This window comes from Microtus pennsylvanicus, chromosome 3 (genome assembly GCF_037038515.1).
Source record: "Microtus pennsylvanicus isolate mMicPen1 chromosome 3, mMicPen1.hap1, whole genome shotgun sequence".
In the NCBI taxonomy this organism is placed as follows: Eukaryota; Metazoa; Chordata; class Mammalia; order Rodentia; family Cricetidae; genus Microtus; species Microtus pennsylvanicus.
The window spans coordinates 57,809,127-57,827,075 of record NC_134581.1 but is presented as its reverse complement, the minus strand read 5'-3'; the positions used below and the strand labels follow the sequence as shown (position 1 = coordinate 57,827,075).

Here is a 17,949-nt window from a genome sequence, read left to right as displayed (position 1 = left end):
CCAGGATAAGGGGATATACCAGGTCATGTCCCGATCTGAGAGGCCTTGAAATCAGAGTTGGAACCACCTCTTCACCTAGAGGTCCTCTTGTGACATACCAACATAGGTGGAGTGTAGAACTCTGAACATGGAGACCTTCAATCCTTTGTGTTAGGACTGGTTGTGGCTTTTTTCCTTAGTGAAAACAGAAAGACATATCAAGACATAGGTGTCTCCTGGGAAGTTTGACCAGACATATATTTTACTAAAGACTAGGCTCTGGGAATACTCCAGAGGACCAAACAGTGTCAGTCTTGAGAAAGGAAGGCCTCATTTTCCTGAAAGTAGACACTATCTGTGTTCCCTGAGCAGCTTGAATATAGGCAACCTGGCTGTTGTTCCTTTGGTCCCTGCCCTGGCCACGCCCACTCCTTTTAACTCCTGACCCCGCCCTGACAATGCTCTTTCTGCTTTTCCTCTCACACGGGTCTTTGGCCTCTCTCTCTCCTCTCTCTCTCTCCCCCCTCTCTTTCTCTCTCTCTCTCTCTCCCTCTCTCTCTCCCTCTCTCTTCCTTTATTTCTTTCTCTCCTTGTTAATAAATTCTTATATAGCTATTTCCTGTGTTTATGTCTGACCCGCCGCCACCGCCACCGCTGCAGCCGCCAGGATCGCCGGCGGGGACCCGCCGCGTGTGCTGTGGCCGCTTGCTTGCTCGGGTGCCGGACCCTGGTGCACAGCCGCCGCCACAGCCGCCACCGCCGGGACCCGCCGCGTGTATGCCCTCCCGCTGGTGCGGGCGGGGGGGGGGGACCCCAGATATTTTAATATTTAACAACACTGGCAGATTTCTTTAATACAAAAAATATGCTAGATAATAGTGGCACACGCCTTCAAAGAGGATTTTGGTCTGTGGCCAACATGATATACAAAGCAAAAGTCTATCTGGGAAACACAAAGAAAAAAAAATAAGAATTTCTGGGCTGTTCAAGGGCGCCTGGAAAGAAGCCAGAACAACACATAGTAAAAGTCTTCATGACTCCCATGGCAAGTCTTCCTGGGGGAGGCTGGGCTTCCAAAGAGAAGGCCTATTTCTCTACCAGATGGGAAGGTTCCAGACCCAACACCTGACTCCAGCCATAGATTCAGAGGCACATCTGCTTGCCAGTCTAGAATACCGAAGACCTGACAGGTGCTCCGTGCTGATGCTGTACGTGGGACAGAAGGATGAAAAGTCTACCCTACCTTTACAGAAGAGGTATCTCCCCAATGTGTTCTGAAGCCTGTCAGCAACTGTGTTTTTTTTGTCTGTTTGGGTTTTTTTTTTTTGTTGTTGTTTGGTTGGTTTGTTTTTCGAGACAAGGTTTCTCTGTGTATTAGATGTCCTGGAACTTTCTCTGTAGACCAGGCCAGCCTCAAACTCACAGAAATCTGCTTGCCTTTGCCTTGCAAGTGTTGGGATTAAAGGTGTGTGCCACCATATCCTGCCTGTGGTGTAGATTTAAAGCATGTTTTCTGAACCATATTTGGCTGAGTGGAATCTCCAGCACAGCTTGCAAAGAGCACACGGCTAATGGGCGGTCTGCATCACCTGGGCTGACTTTCCCCACTCAATGCTCTAGTCATGGTGAGCTCAAACTCCTGAAGCCGGATTTACACAGCCATATCAGGAGGCTGTTGCTTCAGGGTTCCCATGTGTGCATTTTTCAAATTCCAACAGGTTTACCTAGCACCAGGCTTGCTCACCATAAAGAGTGGAGAGGCCCAGCAGATAGACAACAAGTACCTTTAAAATTTAGTGCTATGGTTCATTACAGAGCTAGCTGTATTCCAGTAAGGAAGGTCAAAGCATGATGTAGAGCTATCAGTTACTTACTTGTCATGCTCTGAAACCTCTAGATTTCAGGGGCCCTGGGAGCACGTTGCACCAGCACTTTTCTTACGGGACTGTTCCTTTATAGACCCAGTAGTAGTATTTTACAGAACACAAATTAACTGAAGCCTTTTCTTTTATTACATCTAAAGAGCTCTACATAAACAGGTAACATTCAATAGGGAAACAACTTTTCTCCAATGCATGTAATAAATATTTTCACTTGGTACTTTTATACAAACTGACATTGGTCTACTATACATTTTTAAAAGCCATTTTACTGGTTTGGCATGCGGTATGGAAATTCTAAGAGAGAAAGTTTTAAGGCAATGAATCACAGATTTAAGTTCATGGAATTTATGGTAACTTTTATCTATTTATATACATTTCCCCTTTGTTAATAAAACAGCAGCAGCACACTCTGGGACCACCAGATATTCTCCCTCCCTCTTTGAAATCTACGCTTTGTGTTTAATTAAAAACAAAACCAAAACAAACAGAATGCAATGTGTATCCATAAAGCAAAGTTCTTACCAAAATAAATTCAAATGTGCTTTTAAGAGTCCTGAAGATCCTGAAAGTTTTATGTACTTAAAATTCAAACTGCTTTAAAAACGAGGTTATTTCTACATGTATCCATTTACAATTGGGATATATTTTCACTCAGTTTCATACACTTGTCCTCAAAGAAAAATTGGCAGAAACACTTTCCACTTTTCAAAACTTAGGTGATTCTTTAAGTCAGTAATGTAGATGTATAATACCTAAATTAGCAATGGAAAAACTTTGGTCAACAAAGTATGATGCATGGTTTTTTATTTAAAAAATGTGTTCAGTAATACTTACGTAGTAAATTAAAAGCCACCCCTACCCTGCTAGTTGAACAGCTACTTTTCTGATGATGTGTGCTTACAGATAGATGGGGCACACACAGTACTATACAGAGCACATGTGAACATGCTAGTAAGAAAGACTAAGGAAGGGGGTTCCTAGCAACTTGCTGAAAGATACTGAGAACAGTATTTGTCCACAGTCTATCAAGATTGGCAGGGCTGTGGAATGAGGGTGGGCTAAGGAAAAGCAACAAAAAGAGATGGAGTGACCATGTGCTTTTTCTTGTTAATGTAGGAGACAAAGCAGTGCATGACTAATAATTACTAAAGATCGTGAAAGTCCGTGACTGAACTTAACCATGTGTAATGTTTTAGGAAGTCAACAAATGAAGAAATAAACTCTTTTTGACGTGGAACGAGCTAACATGACCAAAGCCATGAACATATATTTCTCACTGTTACCCACTCTCCCCTTAGGTTGATACAATGCAGGACATGGAAGGAAAGTGACCGTTCCTCCACAACTGGGCTGAAGAATGCAGAGGACTGGTTTTTCAACTGGATCGTTCTAAGTTTGTAATTCAGCATCAGACACAAAAACTGCGATCAGAATCCTAAAACCACTAACAAGCTAAAAAAAAAAATCCAAAAACAAGAAAAACTATTCATTTCATCTCAGATAGTTGAAATAACAAAAATGTTTACTATTGCAATGCTAACAGAAATAGCCACAATTTTATTGATTCCTACTCTAATCTCAACTTAGACACAAATTAAGACCTTATCTGAAATGAGCCTAAGTTAATATAGCACTGAAAAAAAAATAAATCAAACGTGTACTCACCACACCCGATAAAATTTAACAACGTAACCATTTCTGGTTTGAACTGACAACAAATGCCTTGTTTTATTGCGGATTGTTTTGTGACTAACACAGCCGTTTCTGTGTGGAACACACATGCGCAGGGGAAGACGATGTTACTCACACACACTTGTTTATAAATACATATATACACACACACATATACATATCAACACCAACTTTTTCAAAATTCAAGTTGACAGTTTAGTAGCAGAGACGCTATAAAAACATATTTTTAGATGCCACACTGTCATGTGAACCATTCACTTTATCATACAACTGAAGATACAGCAATCTTGACTTCTACCTGCATTAATATAGGTCCTTCGTTACTGATGCAAGGTTTGAAAACAAGTTTACTATACACAAAGGAGGTCCTTCAACTCTGAGAACTCGAAGTTGTAACATAAAAAGCCAGCCTGGGAACTGGATGGTGTGCCCCGTCCTCTCTGCCGATAAACCCGTGCCCATTTATCTTCACTGTAAGAGCACTGCATTTTCTCTGATGACTCTCAAGTACGAGAAGCACTTTTTCCTTCCTTTGACCCTTAATCATTTCCTGAAGAAAATTTTAATATATTTACATATTCTGCTATTGAGAGTAGGTAAGACCAAGTAGATATGACTGACTGATTCTTGAATTAAAAAAATAATGGCTTCCTATGTCATACTTGTCATTAAAAGCTGAGTAAAAACAAACAAGGCTAAGAAAAGAAGTATATTTAGAACCACAGAAACAAAATAACTAAGGTTATTGTTGAGTTTCAACTGTTCATCAAACAGATTTGCTACAGATCCACATGTGGGCTGCACTGTACTGTCAACTTTAGGGTAACTGACTTCTTTCTTTTTTGAGGTGGTACAATGCCCTCTGCCAGTTGCACATGATACCCGTACCCCACAGGGCTTCCAGGGCTCTTTCACATCCCACTTTGGTATGAAGATTCTCAAAAACTTGTTACCCTGTGACCAAAATGCAGGTACTCACAGATTTGACTTACATACAAAATACTGGCAATTCCGATTCAGAATCCACACAAGCGTATTGTCGTTCACAGGCCTGCCCTCAGACTGCCTATCCAGGCAGCTTCTACTCTAACACTTCTAGGAAACGCACTCTTAGGGGGCACACGGCAGATCACAGAGAACCTGTGATGGTGAACACGCACTGGGAGAGCTGAGAAAGATGCTTATGTTAAAGTTCAAGACCTCTGAAACATTTTGAAAAAAGCAGGCAACTGATATTAACTAAATGCCAACAGGAGGAGAGGGGACAGTGATGACAGAACAGTACACTCAGGCACACACTGAAAACACACACACCCACGAGCTATGTCCTGCAAACAAAGGGAGTGCAGTGGGACAGGTGAGATTATAACTTAAGGCTGGCAAAATCCACGCATACATAAACAGACTCCAAGTCTGTTGCTTTGAAACAATGGAAATCAAAACTATCCCAACCCCCTCCCTACAACAAAGCCCATGATTTAAAACTTCATACATGCAATTCTGTTTCTGTTATTGCAAGTAAGATAATGCCATTGAAGTAAAATAAAACCCAAACCAGAGGACAAATGGTGAAAAAGTCTTCAGAATCCAGAAAGAAATGAACCGAAGGAGGTTTGTGGGTGCTTGCTTTTTCTTTTCTTTCCTTCCTTTTTTTTTAAACAAGTGTTTTATCAGACAGGCAGTCTTAGATTTATATACAAAAGTAAAACTGAAAATATAGTTTTGTTCTCTGTACATTTCTTTTAATTTTTTTCCCTAAAAAAAGGAAAAAAACCACGCTTGTGTACTTTTCTAAACAAGATAAGGTAAAACAGAGCACAGAGTTCTCTTCTGCCAAGTCATTTAATCTGGGACAGGGTGGGAGCAGCAGGACGAGGGCGTCAGTCCAATGAGATAATGTCTGGTATGATGCCAAAGATGGACGCCGTGTCTGCACTGCTCCTGCTGGCCATGCCATGGCCATGGCTCTCCCTCAGACTGTTGGAAGACACAAGGCTGCTGTTGCTGCCACTACTGCTTCCGTTGGTGGCTGGCAAAGAAGTGCTTCCTCCAGCACTTAGCTGATCAAGAAACATCTGCGAGGAGGTATACGGGAAAAAGCGGGAGGAGTGCAGGAGGTCCTGGTCATCTGAGACCGCTGCTGCTGCTGCGGCAAGCAGGGAGGTGTTGTAATGCTAGGAGGGACCAGAGACAAAACACTCTCGTTACAATCAGATGCACCTCTGTACTCTTCTCAGCAGAGCAAGTCCCAAGTTAACATATCCTGAGTGTCTGGCTCCTCAAGTAACAACACATTCTGCAGTGAAATGACTGGTCACTGATACTGAAAGCGCTTTGGCATGGTATCTGAAACTGGAATAACACTTTTGATTGTGTTGTGTGTGTATTTTAGTTTGCATTGCACGCAGTTCTTAAAACTCTATTTCTGAGACGTTCAGAAGCAGTAGGAAGGAGGGCAGCTGCCCCTCTCAAGATACATCCTGCATTCCCACTGACAAGTTCATCCTGAGAACTGCATCATGAAGAAGCTCAGCTGCTATCGTGCTCAGGCTGCAGCTCTGTGCAGCCTGTCACTGCTTTCAGCACTGCAGGCACTGGGCACAGTGTTTGTGCACATGAGCAGGTCTGAGTTGGAAAAGGCAGGGAGAACTTGCTGTAAAAGATAAGCAATGTCACACTTCTGCAGGGCACTCCCATAGTGGGGCGTGTGGAGCTGCAAGTCTCCGGGTCAGGGACTGCTGCCTGCTGAGTGGCTGTGAAGGCTGAGGACTACTGTGGGCTTTACCAATACTCTATGCTTAGGTTACTCTACATTTATTAAAAAAAAAAAATCCCAAAGCTCGCCTTTTAATTAGTTGGTTACATAACAATTTTACTTTGTTTTTAAGCTTTTTCATTTTTTAAAGATTTTATAACATGTACTAATTATACACAATCATAGGTTTCATTATAACATTTTCACATGTAGATAATGTCTTTTGATTATAATTACCCTCTACTGCTTTCCCCTATTTCTCTCCCTCTACCTGATCCTTGCCTCTTCTCAACAGTCTACCTTCAGTGTGTGTCTCAGTGAGTTACTCAGTTACAGAGTATGAACAACTTACCAGTGGCTAACCACTGAAGAAAAAAACATCTCCCCACTAAAGAGTATCTGCCTACAGATCTTCACAGAGGTTGGGGCTTCCTAAACACTCCCAACTATCTTACTATTTATAATAATACTTAAACATGAACAGACCACATGGCTGTGCAAAAACATTCTTTCATCATATCTATACCCTATGAGATCTAATTATGTATTTTGCTAAAAAGATGTGTGTGTGTGTGTGTGTGTGTGTGTGTGTGTGTGTGTGTGTGTGTGTGTATTCATTCATAGGTCTACACAGGCCAGGGGTCAGTGCCACTGTCTTCTAGGCACAACTTGTTTCCTGGAAGGTTTTCAGGGCAGGGGAAATGCCTGCTTCTCCACTAGAGCTCATCCTAAGTAGGAGCCATTCTTCAGAAGCATGCTGTGGTGCTTTGCTTGGTCTGTCCCTTTTCATCAAAGCTGTGCTGTGAAGAGTGTACCACAAACACTCCCCTTCTCTGATATTCATGTTCTAAAGTATCTCATCTGAAGGGGACTGCTGATGTCTGTGCAAGTTCCACTAGCTCCTTTATGAAACTTAGTGGGTCCTTTTGTCTCTTGCAGTTCCCCTTGCTCCTGCCTGCTTTTCAGTTCCAAGCTTCCACAGCAGCTTCCTTAGGAAGCTCTCTGGGGCTCCTCAGTGTCACATACACGATCTTGGAGTTAGTGGCCACCACAACTACAACATTGCTTTGCAACCTCTTCATCAAAAGCAAATCCCCTGCAGTCAGCAGTAATCGCTCGAGTGCCTACACAGGCTACTGCACAGCACTGGTGCTATCATCCGTCCACACTCACAGGCTTGTCTCCTCAGTGTTCCTGTTGCAGCAGTAGCCTGGACAAAGGTCCTACTCAGGCAGCAGGTCCCAAAGGCCACTAAATCTCCTTAATCAGCCAGCAAGGCAGCTCAGCAGATAAAGGAGCTTGCTATAGAGCCTGAATACTTGAGTTCAACAGTTGAAACCCACACAGAGGTGGAGAAAACTGACTCCATACAGCTGTCCTTTGACTTCTAAACATACATTGTGTTACATATACAACCATGGATACAATAGTAATAAAAATTAAAAATTTATATACAGAGAGGGGCCACAGAGCAGCTGGAGGAGGGAAAGGGATGGGTCAAAATAATGTAAATACAGTATACTCATGTATGAAATCCTCAAAAAATTTTTAAAAATCTCCTTGATCTATTTCTATTGGTTGGGTCAGAGACATGGTGTTAGAACAAGACCACCACTGTGATACTGGGATGAAGGAGGATGTACATGAACACCATCACCAATGAACAACAACATCTTTCAAAGTTTGCTAATCTCCAATTAGTGCTCCAGCTTGCTGGCACGAAACTCAGGAAGGCATCTGGACAGTGGCTGGATCACTGCTTAGGCAGAGAGTGTCACAGTACCGAGCAGGATGTGCTTCTGCATCCTGGCCTTAATCCATGTCCTTAGCCATTTCTCTATTGCTGTAGTAGGCCTTTCTCAATCTGTGTTTGTCTCACTGTTTTCGATGAGACTTCTGTCACTTTGTTCTTGTTCTGCAAGTCTGTAGCTCTGGTGCAATGGGACAGTCTGACTGCTGAGTAACAGTCACTGACTTTCTCCTTCCACACTCCTTGATCTCTTTTAATCTTGCTTCCAGGTCACTAGATGTGGCCTTTTTAGCAAATGATTGTGTACGTTTAGGGTCTGAGATGAATAAAGCAACATGAGCTGAGACAAACATGGGAGTAGAGGAAGCAATCAGCTGCAGTAAATACAGTTTGAGGAAGCACAGCATGCTGTATAACTGAAAATCAGATCATTCACTACCACTATCTAGTACTTACGGACTGCACACAACTGTATGCTTTAAACATACCATTGGCAATGCAGTAGCACCACAGACTAATATACTATATAATAACAACAGCTATGATGTCCTGGGCAACAAACAGGACACTCTTGATACATGTGGCCAAGACTGAAACCCACTAATCACATGGTTCACAGGCCTGTGTCTTTATACAGCAGTATTGAGAAATCAACAGACAGACACTGCTTTTACCCTCTACTGGGGGTGGAGGGCAGTGATAAAGGATGGCTTTTATTTAAATTCTTACAGCCAGAGCAACACTGGCTACAGGTACTCCCCTTGCCAAGGAAATTTATTCTTTCTTCTGGCTATGTATTATAGCTTGATATTTTAATATACAATTAAAAAAATGGATTGTTTTCACATTAACATACCTGATTGTCTCCTGATAAGAAAGGAAAGAAATCTAATCCTGTGGGAAAAATTAAAAAAAAAAACAAACTTAGCTTGTAGGCAAAAAACAACAAAAAGTAAAACTTTTCTAAACATCCCAGCACTTAAATCTTACATTCTATACACTCTGAATTCATATTTAAACACAAGGAATGCTGGACATGTGGTGCACACCTTTCATCCAAACATTTACAGGACGCAGAGGCTAGCCTGGTCTACATAAGCAACTTCCAGTCTAGCTAAGGTGATACCAAAAGATTCTTCAACAACAAAAACCCCACCAAAAGGAAAAAAAAAGTCACAAGAAGTTAAGTTGGGCGTTATATGGCATTTTCATCTGGCATTTTCATCTCTAAGCAATAAAGGATAAAGCCCAAGTTTGGCAACAAAGACCTTGCTTTTACTGATTCCTCACAAGTAAACAGTTTCATGTAGTTCAGGATGGTCACTGCACTCCATGACCATCCTGGGTGGGTGGGTGGGTGATGGTATTGGTTTTTCAACAAAGAGTTTCTTTGTGTTAATAGAGTCCTAGCTGTCCTGGAGCTCGCTTTGCAGACTGTACTCACCTCAAACTCACAGAGATCTGCCTGCCTCTGCCTTCCCAGTGCTGGGAATAAAGGCGTGCACCACCATGCCTGGCTTGACTTTGAACTTCTTAATTGTGTCTTCACCTCTTAGTGCTGGGATGACAGGCACAAGCCACTATGCTCAGTTTATCTGGTGCTGCAAGTCAAACCCATTGCTTTATGCATTCTTTCCAAGCATTCTATACACTGAGCTATGTCCCTAGCCCTTAGATTTCAATTTAATTTATTCTACATAAATGCCTCTTGGGGTATTTCATACATTTGGTTTGATTTTACGGATGAAACTTTAAGAGGCCACCCAAGTTGTAGCAAAGCTTTTTATTCTCCTTCTCAAATATGTTCACTTCCCATCATCTAAACCAGACTAAAACCCAAATGTGACTGTATGGCTAGGCATGATGACATATGCCTTTAATTCCAGCTTTTAGGTAGCAGAGGCAGGTGGAACTTCTACACAAAGAGATCCTGTCTTTAAAAACAAGTGTCCGGTGGCATCACAGAAAGCTCAGCCCTGACTCCTGGCTGCATTGTTTTACACTAGCCAGCACTACATAACAAGAACAAGAAAAGCAAGGGCCTCATGATGATGTGTACCTTGACGTACACAAACAATGCAATATTTTGGCAACTACTCCTACCCACACCAGAAGAGACTACAATATAAGGAATTACAAAATGTGTCTCAGTAGTGATGGATGTGTGCAAATAGCTAAAAAAAAAAAAAAAAAAAAAAGGCGGTTTAGGAAATCGCTGGGAGTGACCAGCGTCCAGGAAGTTAAATGACTAGTCCATAAGTCACTAAGTTATAAAGATACAACCCAGACTTGAAATTCTTTTTGAGATAGAAATGAATATACTGGCATTTCAAACTACTTCTCTTAAAAAGGGTAAGGCTGGGTATGGTAGTTCATACCTGCAGGTGGATGGCTATCTATGAGTTTGAAGTCAATCAGGACTACATAGAATGACTGTCTCAAAAGAGTAAGACAAAAAAAAAAAAAAAGGATAAAGTTCAAAAGAACCAAAGTAAAAAATTTCAAATGTCTCAATTCATTACTATTACAGGGTGGGCAAGATGTCTCAGTGGGTAAAGGTGCTTGTCACCAAAGCTAATGACCTGAGTTTGATCCCTGAAATCCACATAGGAATGAATTCCTGCAGGCTGTCTTCTGATCATCACATGTGTGCCATAGCATGATATGATGCAAGTCTAAAATCCTAGCTCTTGGGAGGCAGAGGTAGGAGGATGACAGCAACTTTGAGGCCAGTTTGGTGTGCTATACGGTGAGCACCAGGCTAACACCAGAGTTACACAGCAAGATCAAGTCTCATAATACAACTCAGCTACACATAGTGAGCATTAGGCGAAGCCATAATCAAAGAATAAAAGCCAGCATTCACCCCCACCAAACGGAAGGCCACATGCAAGAAGTGTTCCAGCAGTCCAAGGGACTGGGAAGCTCACAACACCTTAAAACCCCTGCCTCAGGATTCCCACAGCAGTGAGGGCAGGCTGCAGAGGAAGATGCCACCAAGATCCAGGACATTGTTCCTGGGCTCCAAAGCCCCGTTCTCCCATCTCCATATCTCTCCTATATCTCTCATCCCCAGGCTGCAGCCACACAGAGTGAAGGCATTCCTCAGTTTGTATGACAGCAGCAAAGGACCAGGGACTCACCTTGTAAGTCGTAAGGCATGGGTGTCATGTGGAAAGGGTGCCTGTAGTCCTGGATGAGGGAAGTGTTGATGTAGCTTGTATCTACAGCAGGAAGGCTGGGGGTACGGGACACAGGCGATGCTTGATGAGGAAGACTTAAAATTCTGTGGAAAAGAAATGTTTAGAGAATTTAATAGTCACTCTAACAGTTTAACAAATGAAATTGTATCCCACAATGAGCTCTACTTTTTATGATTAAAACATGAAAGGACAGTATAACAAAACCAAACAAACAAAAAGCAAAACAAATGGTAAGAAATAACTTGGCATGCAGTAGCATTTGCAAAGGCTGTAAGGTGAATCAGATAAATGCAATGGAATCACCATTCATAGTTCATACAGTCCTTAGAGAGGCACCCTCCTTTCTAAGAATGCAGAAACAATGCATAGCTGAGTCACCGTAACAGGACATGAGTGAGAGGTACCCACAACAAAGGAAACTGTAGACCTTTCAAAGTAGATTCTGAAGGGGTAGATAGTGAGAAATCTAGGGATACTAGGATTGATGTGGGATTCCCTTCTATATGCTGTGAATACCATTGGTTAATAAACTGTCTTGGCCTGTGATAGGGCAAAAGAATAGAGCTAGGTGGTGGAGGTGGACAACTGAATGCTGGGAAAAGGAAGGCAGAGTCAGAGAGAAGCCATGGAGCCACTGCCAGACCCAGACATGCTGGAACTTTGCTGGTAGGCCATAACCTTGTGATGCACAAATTAATGGAGATGGGTTAAATTAAGATGTTAAGAGTTAACAAGTAAGAAGCTAGAGCAAATGGGCCAAGCAGTGATTTAAATAATATGGTTTCTGTGTGATTATTTCGAGTCTGAGGGGCCAAGCAGCCCGGAACCAACAAGCAGCCTCCTTACAACAGTGCCGGAAAGTTTTACATTAACTTGACACATGCTAAAGTCATCTGAGAGGAGAGAGACTCAATTACTCAAGACTTCAGGCTGGGCTGTGGTGGCGCACGCCTTTAATCCCAAACCTTGGGGAGGCAGAGGCAGGCAGAGCTCTGTGAGTTTGAGGCCAGCCTGATCTACAAATTAAATTCCAGGACAGTCAGAGATACACAGAGAAAACCTTGTCTCGAAAAACCATAAAAAAAAAAAACCCAAACAGAACCAAAACAAAATAAGTCTTCATAAGACTGAGCTGCAGGTAATCCTGTATCCTGTAGGGCATTTTATTAATTAATGATTTATAAGAAAGCAAGCTAAACAAACCACAAGAAGCAAGCCAGTAAGCAGCACCCCTCCATGGGCTCTGCATTAGCTTCTGCTTCCAGGTTCCTGTGCTGACTTTCTTTGATAAGAACAGTGATATGGAAGTATGGACAGTGATGTAGAAGTGGAAGCCAAACAAACCCTTTCCTTCCCAACTTGCTTTTGTCATGGTGTTTCATCACAGCAACAGAGACCTTGGCTAAGACACCCTGGTAAGGAAAACACAAATTGAGAAAACTAGGGGAATGCAACAAACTTGAGCACTGAGAAGAAAGCAGATTTATGAGCCTGCTGAGAGTGAACTCTGAGCAGTAACTTTGGTTCACTCAACGTCTAGCTTGGCTATCAGTACAGTTCAAATAATAGAGCCTTTGAAGGCAATCAAGGCAGCAAGACAAGGCAAAGTGTCCCAGAGTGAAAAGGAGGAAGAGAGGTTTTAAAGAGAGAGTTTACAACTAGAAAGGAAACAAAGGAACTCCAGAAAAAGCAGTGACATGCTTCATAAGCTAGAGGTCAAATCTTTCTCCTTATCTCCCTAAAGAAATAAGAAAGAAAGCCCAGTGGTAGTGCACGCCTTTAATCCCAGAACTCAGGAGGCAGAGGCTGGTGCATTTCTGTGAGTTCGAGACTAGCCTGGTCTACAGAGCTAGTTCCAGGTTGGCCAATGCTACACAGAAAAACCTTTTCTTGGCAGCGGGAGGGGAGAGGAAAAAGGAATGAAGAACCGACTTTGAAAAGAAAATAGTTATGACAGTCCTAGGAAGGTTTATGCATCATTACATGTGATCCCAATCGTGTAAGGCTAACAGGCACAGAGGAAAATAAAGTAACAAGAAATAGAGGAATAGAGACTTCTTTCACTTTGCATGGGTATGATGTATGCTAGTTTAAGTGCATAGGTGCTACAGCACACACACGGAGGGCAGAGTACAACCAACCCGACGTTTTGGTCCTTGCCTGTCTCTCACTGCTCAATGAGATGCATGACCAGCTACCTTATGAGCTCACAGGGCTTCTCTTGTCTGTCTCCCTTCTTGATCCAATAGGGATGGAATCAGACATGCAGATTACTGCACCTGGCTTACACTGGATCTATGGATCTGAACTCAAGGTCATCATGCTTATATACAGCAAGTATTTTATCCAATGAATGCCCCCATCTCCATCCCTGGCTTTTGCCTCTAATACTCTACATGAAGTACTTCACAAGACACCAAGGTTAGATTTCCTGGAACAGAATCCTAATTATGAATATGTACTACACTTTTCTGAGTGGGATAGTAAGCATAAGATCTTTCAGGTGCTGCACAGAAGTGTTCCATGCAATGCAAATGTAAACCTCTTACACCCACAGAGAATGTCATATTCCTTAGCTGTGTCCTTTGTCTATGCTCAGGAGATTGCAACACGAAGAAGCAGTCAACTGCTAGTCTTTACAACATCCCAATCTAGCGAATGGTATGAAACTTCTGGGGAAATCAAACACGTCGCAAGATGCTGCAGTTCTTATCTCCTGGCTATGGGATGGCCACCTGTCTTTTAATTCTGTGACTGCTCTTAAGTGTATATTTCCATATTACAAAGCACAGCAGTGAACGATCTGCAGGGCTTAGTGTTCTAGCAGCTAGCTGCTGCTGTGAACACTCACAGTGCTGCGTAACCATTTTTTTCAAATTTAATTATACACACACACACACACACACACACACACACACACACACACACACACACACAGTGTTCTGCCTACATGCATGCCTGCAGGCCAGAAGAGGGCACCAGATCTCATGACAGATGGTTGTGAGCCACCATGGGGTTGCTGGAAATTGAACTCATGGATCTCTGGAAGGGCAAGCAGTGTTCTCAACCGCTGAACCATCTCTCCAGTCCTGCTAATCATTCTTTTAAAGATGCTAGAGACATTCAGGTTTTATCTATACAGCCATAGAGAAAGGCCTGCATTTGTAGAGCTGTATCTAGGCTCAATTCATCATGGGCAAAAAGTCAGGGAAGTAGTTAGTGCACATAATGTAATTTTCCAAACATAATAAACAGAGCTATTTTGGGAGGAACAGTAAATATTCAAAGAAATATTAGATTATTAAAGACTCTAAAGTTTTCTTGATTAAAAAAATATACTCAGATAGTAAAACTATTGCAGAGTTCACATATGACTATTCTGAAGAGTAGAAAAAAGCCACACAATTAACCCGAGAGTATTACATACTTGTTTTAGGAAGTATCTTTTAACTTTGCAATTATGACACAAAAGAACGACAATACAATTTTCTCCTATATCTGTGTATGTGTGGGGATGGTTCTATGATTTCCTAACAGATATCCAGATCCAATGTTATCTTTTTTATTGTTCCTCATGTGTCATAGGATTTATGTATCACCTAAGCATATCTTCTGAGTCTCTAGGTTCCTTAGAACACTTACTACATTGAAATTGTTATGGTAACTTTTTTTTTTTTTGAGATAGGCTGTCATCTAGTTCAGGCTGGCCCCAAGCCAGTGGCAGTCCTACTGCCCTAGCCTTATTAGTGATGGAGTTAGAAAAACATGCTACCGATCTCCAGTTCCTGGGAAACAAAGGTAACATGTCTTTAAAACAAGACTACTATGAGGGAAAGCCCAAGTCATCTCAGATCTTTCCTGGCAGTTCACACACGTCTACAGCTAGCTTTAGTGATCAGGCACACTCAGCTCTCTACTGAGTTAACTTTATAGCATGTAGGTTCCAGTTTTTAGCCAGTGTTCTAAACCCTACAAGCAGGCCAAAATGAAATATAATAATTTTGTGGCTTCTGACCGGGCAGCAACTGTGAAAGGCATTCACAGTCCTTCCCTGTCTTCTGCATCACCACTAAATAATAAAGGGTAAGTGCTGCTACGATCTTTCCAAAAAACTCTCTTGTGAAAGCTTGTTTGGTAAGTAGAGTAAAGGCTGCCAGATAAACCACTATGCTTGAGTGCAGAATGTAGATTGACTTTTCCTAGGGATGTAGCATTCTTGAGGAATTAGAGTACTACACTACAAGGTTTGGATATAAGATTCATCATATCAAGACATGCTTCTGGGTCTAGAGAGATGCCTTAGTGATTAAGAGTGCTTGGTGCTCTTGGAGAGGACCTAAATTAAATTCCCAGCACCCACAAGATGGTTCTCTACTGCCTATAACTTGAGCTCTAAGAGATCTGATGCCACCTTCTGGTCTCCAGGGGTGCACATGTGTACAAACAGTTTTGGGTTTTTGTTTGTTTGTTTTAAGGATAGTTCTGTTGTATACAGTGGTTCTTGATACACATCAGAATCATCAAAAGTTTTGTTTACATTTAACCAGTTTGTTTTGTTTTTTTACAAAAGACTTCTTTTATGTCTGTGTGTGTGGAGTTCAGAAAACAACCTTCAGGAATTGGTTTTCTCCTTCCACCATGTGGGTCCCAGGATCAAAATTCAATTGATAGACTTAGTAGCAAGTGCCTTTGCTTGCTGAGCAATCTCACTAGTCCTCATTGAATCAATTTTTGATTAATATTGTAAATAGAATTACTCTTGGACTAGGTGTGGTGGTATACACCTTTAATCCCATTACTTGGGAAGGCAGAGGCAGATCTCTTGAGTTCCAGACCAGTCTGCTATATAGAATGAGACCCCCATCTTCTCCCATCCCCCCCAAAAAATGATCTTTCTATGTGTCCTTTTCTCCTCTTTTGTATGTGGCCTTCCTTCTAGGCTATTTTTGCAGTCTTTATCCAATTTTAGCCTGGTGATAGCCATCTTGCTAGAGTGAGTACCACATGACAGACAGCTGAGCCACTAGTCTTTCTCCTATTGGATTTGTTCAGTGTATACAATATGCTGTGGGATGATGCTCTTGTACACTGTAAAGATTTGTCACTCATTGGTTTAATAAAACACTGATTGGCCAGTAGCCAGGCAGGAAGTATAAGCGGGGCAACCAGACTAAGAGAATTCTGGGAAGAGGAAAGGCAGAGAGTCTGTCACCAACCAGACACTATTTAGCCACCCAAGAAGCAAGATGTGAGGTAACAAACCACAAACCTCGTGATAAAATATAAAATAATAGAAATGTGTTTATTTAAGATATAAGAGCTAGCTAGGAATACACCTGAACTAAAATGTTGGTCAAACAGTGTTGTAATTAATGTAGTTTTTGTGTGATTATTCGAGTCTGGATGGCTGGAGAACGAAAGCAAAATCTTCGTTTACACAATGCATTTCTTCCTGGGAACTCTGACTGCTCTGCCGTCCTGCTGACCTTCATGAGGTCCTCGCACAACCCAGACTTCCTCACCCTTTCGGGGGTGTGGACAGAACAGTGCACGTCTGTCTCAGCTCTTGGGAAGGGGGGCAAGACTGGCCTTCCTCTGAATCTGAGGTAAGCAGCACTTACCCTTTATTATTTAGTGGTGATGTAGGAGACAGGGAAGGACAGGTCCTCTTGGCAGAGGGTTCTTCCTCTTCTTCATCTGATGAACTGTCTATGGTTAGGTCAATCACCTCGACTTTCTTGTTTTTATTTGAGGACTGGTTGTGGGAAGTCACCTGATGCTCCAATGTGGAGCTCAAGCATCCTGTGTGGGAATGATTAAAACACAAGACCTGTGTCAATTCTCTTTTCTCAGTATCCCTGTAGATGAGCATATCAGTTTAGAGTAGCAGCACTATTGTAGCCAGAGTTGAGAAGTAACAGTGGCTCTGTGCTACTCAGTTTAAAACTGCCACTTCTTATTGGTTGTTAATAAATTATTTTGAAAAACATTTTGAATAGAATAATCAAAATGTACCTTATGGCTGGGTATGGTGGCTCACACCTTTAATCCCGGCACTCTAGAGGCAGAGGATCTCTGTGAGTTCAAGGCCAGCCTGGCCTACATAGTGAGTTCCAGGATAGTCAAAGCTACATACATGAAGAGACCTTTAAAAAAATTATCTTTCATGTCCACTTTAGAATAAAAGTGTTTTAGAGCAGGATTGTGTTACATATGTTTATCTATACAGCATCCAAAATACCTAGGAAATACTAATATTAAAAAAAAGGTTCACTGTCTCCTAGCCAAATACCGAAAGTCAAATCTACCCATATATTTAAAGAAAAAATTAGCTAGATGTGGTGGTGCACACCTTGTGTTAGTCTCAGCACTCAGGAGACAGAAGCAAGTGGATCTCTGTGAGTACCAGGCCCTACAGGGCTACACAGTGAGATCCTGTCTAAAACAACAACAAACAAAAAGAAGAAAAAAAAAAAAGAGAGAGACAGAAGATAAAAAAAACAACATTCACCTCTCTGAACCAAAACTACAAAATCCTTTAAAAGGATAGCACTTCAAAACTACGATTTTAAAAGTGACTGTAGCACCATAAAAATCTTAAGGTTGGCATAAAAAAAAAAAGTTGGTTTAAAAGGAATCTATTCGTAGACATTTAATTGATAACCTAACAATTACTGAGCCAATCAT

At 41.8% G+C, this 17,949-nt stretch overlaps 1 protein-coding gene across 3 annotated transcripts in view; it reads right to left on the bottom strand.

Annotated features, from left to right (window-relative positions):
- Positions 1–1,968: 1,968 nt before the first annotated feature.
- The window catches only part of Pias1 (protein inhibitor of activated STAT 1), a 110,867-nt gene continuing 94,886 nt past the window's right edge, over positions 1,969–17,949 (bottom strand). For all 3 annotated transcript variants that reach the window (XM_075965567.1, XM_075965568.1, XM_075965566.1), the window contains exons 11-14: positions 16,884–17,064; positions 11,203–11,345; positions 8,916–8,953; positions 1,969–5,728 (exon numbers count right to left, since the gene is read on the bottom strand). In XM_075965567.1, coding sequence (XP_075821682.1) covers positions 5,435–5,728; positions 8,916–8,953; positions 11,203–11,345; positions 16,884–17,064 — 656 coding nt within the window. In that variant the 3' untranslated portion in view covers positions 1,969–5,434. The remainder of the gene's footprint in view (positions 5,729–8,915; positions 8,954–11,202; positions 11,346–16,883; positions 17,065–17,949) is intronic.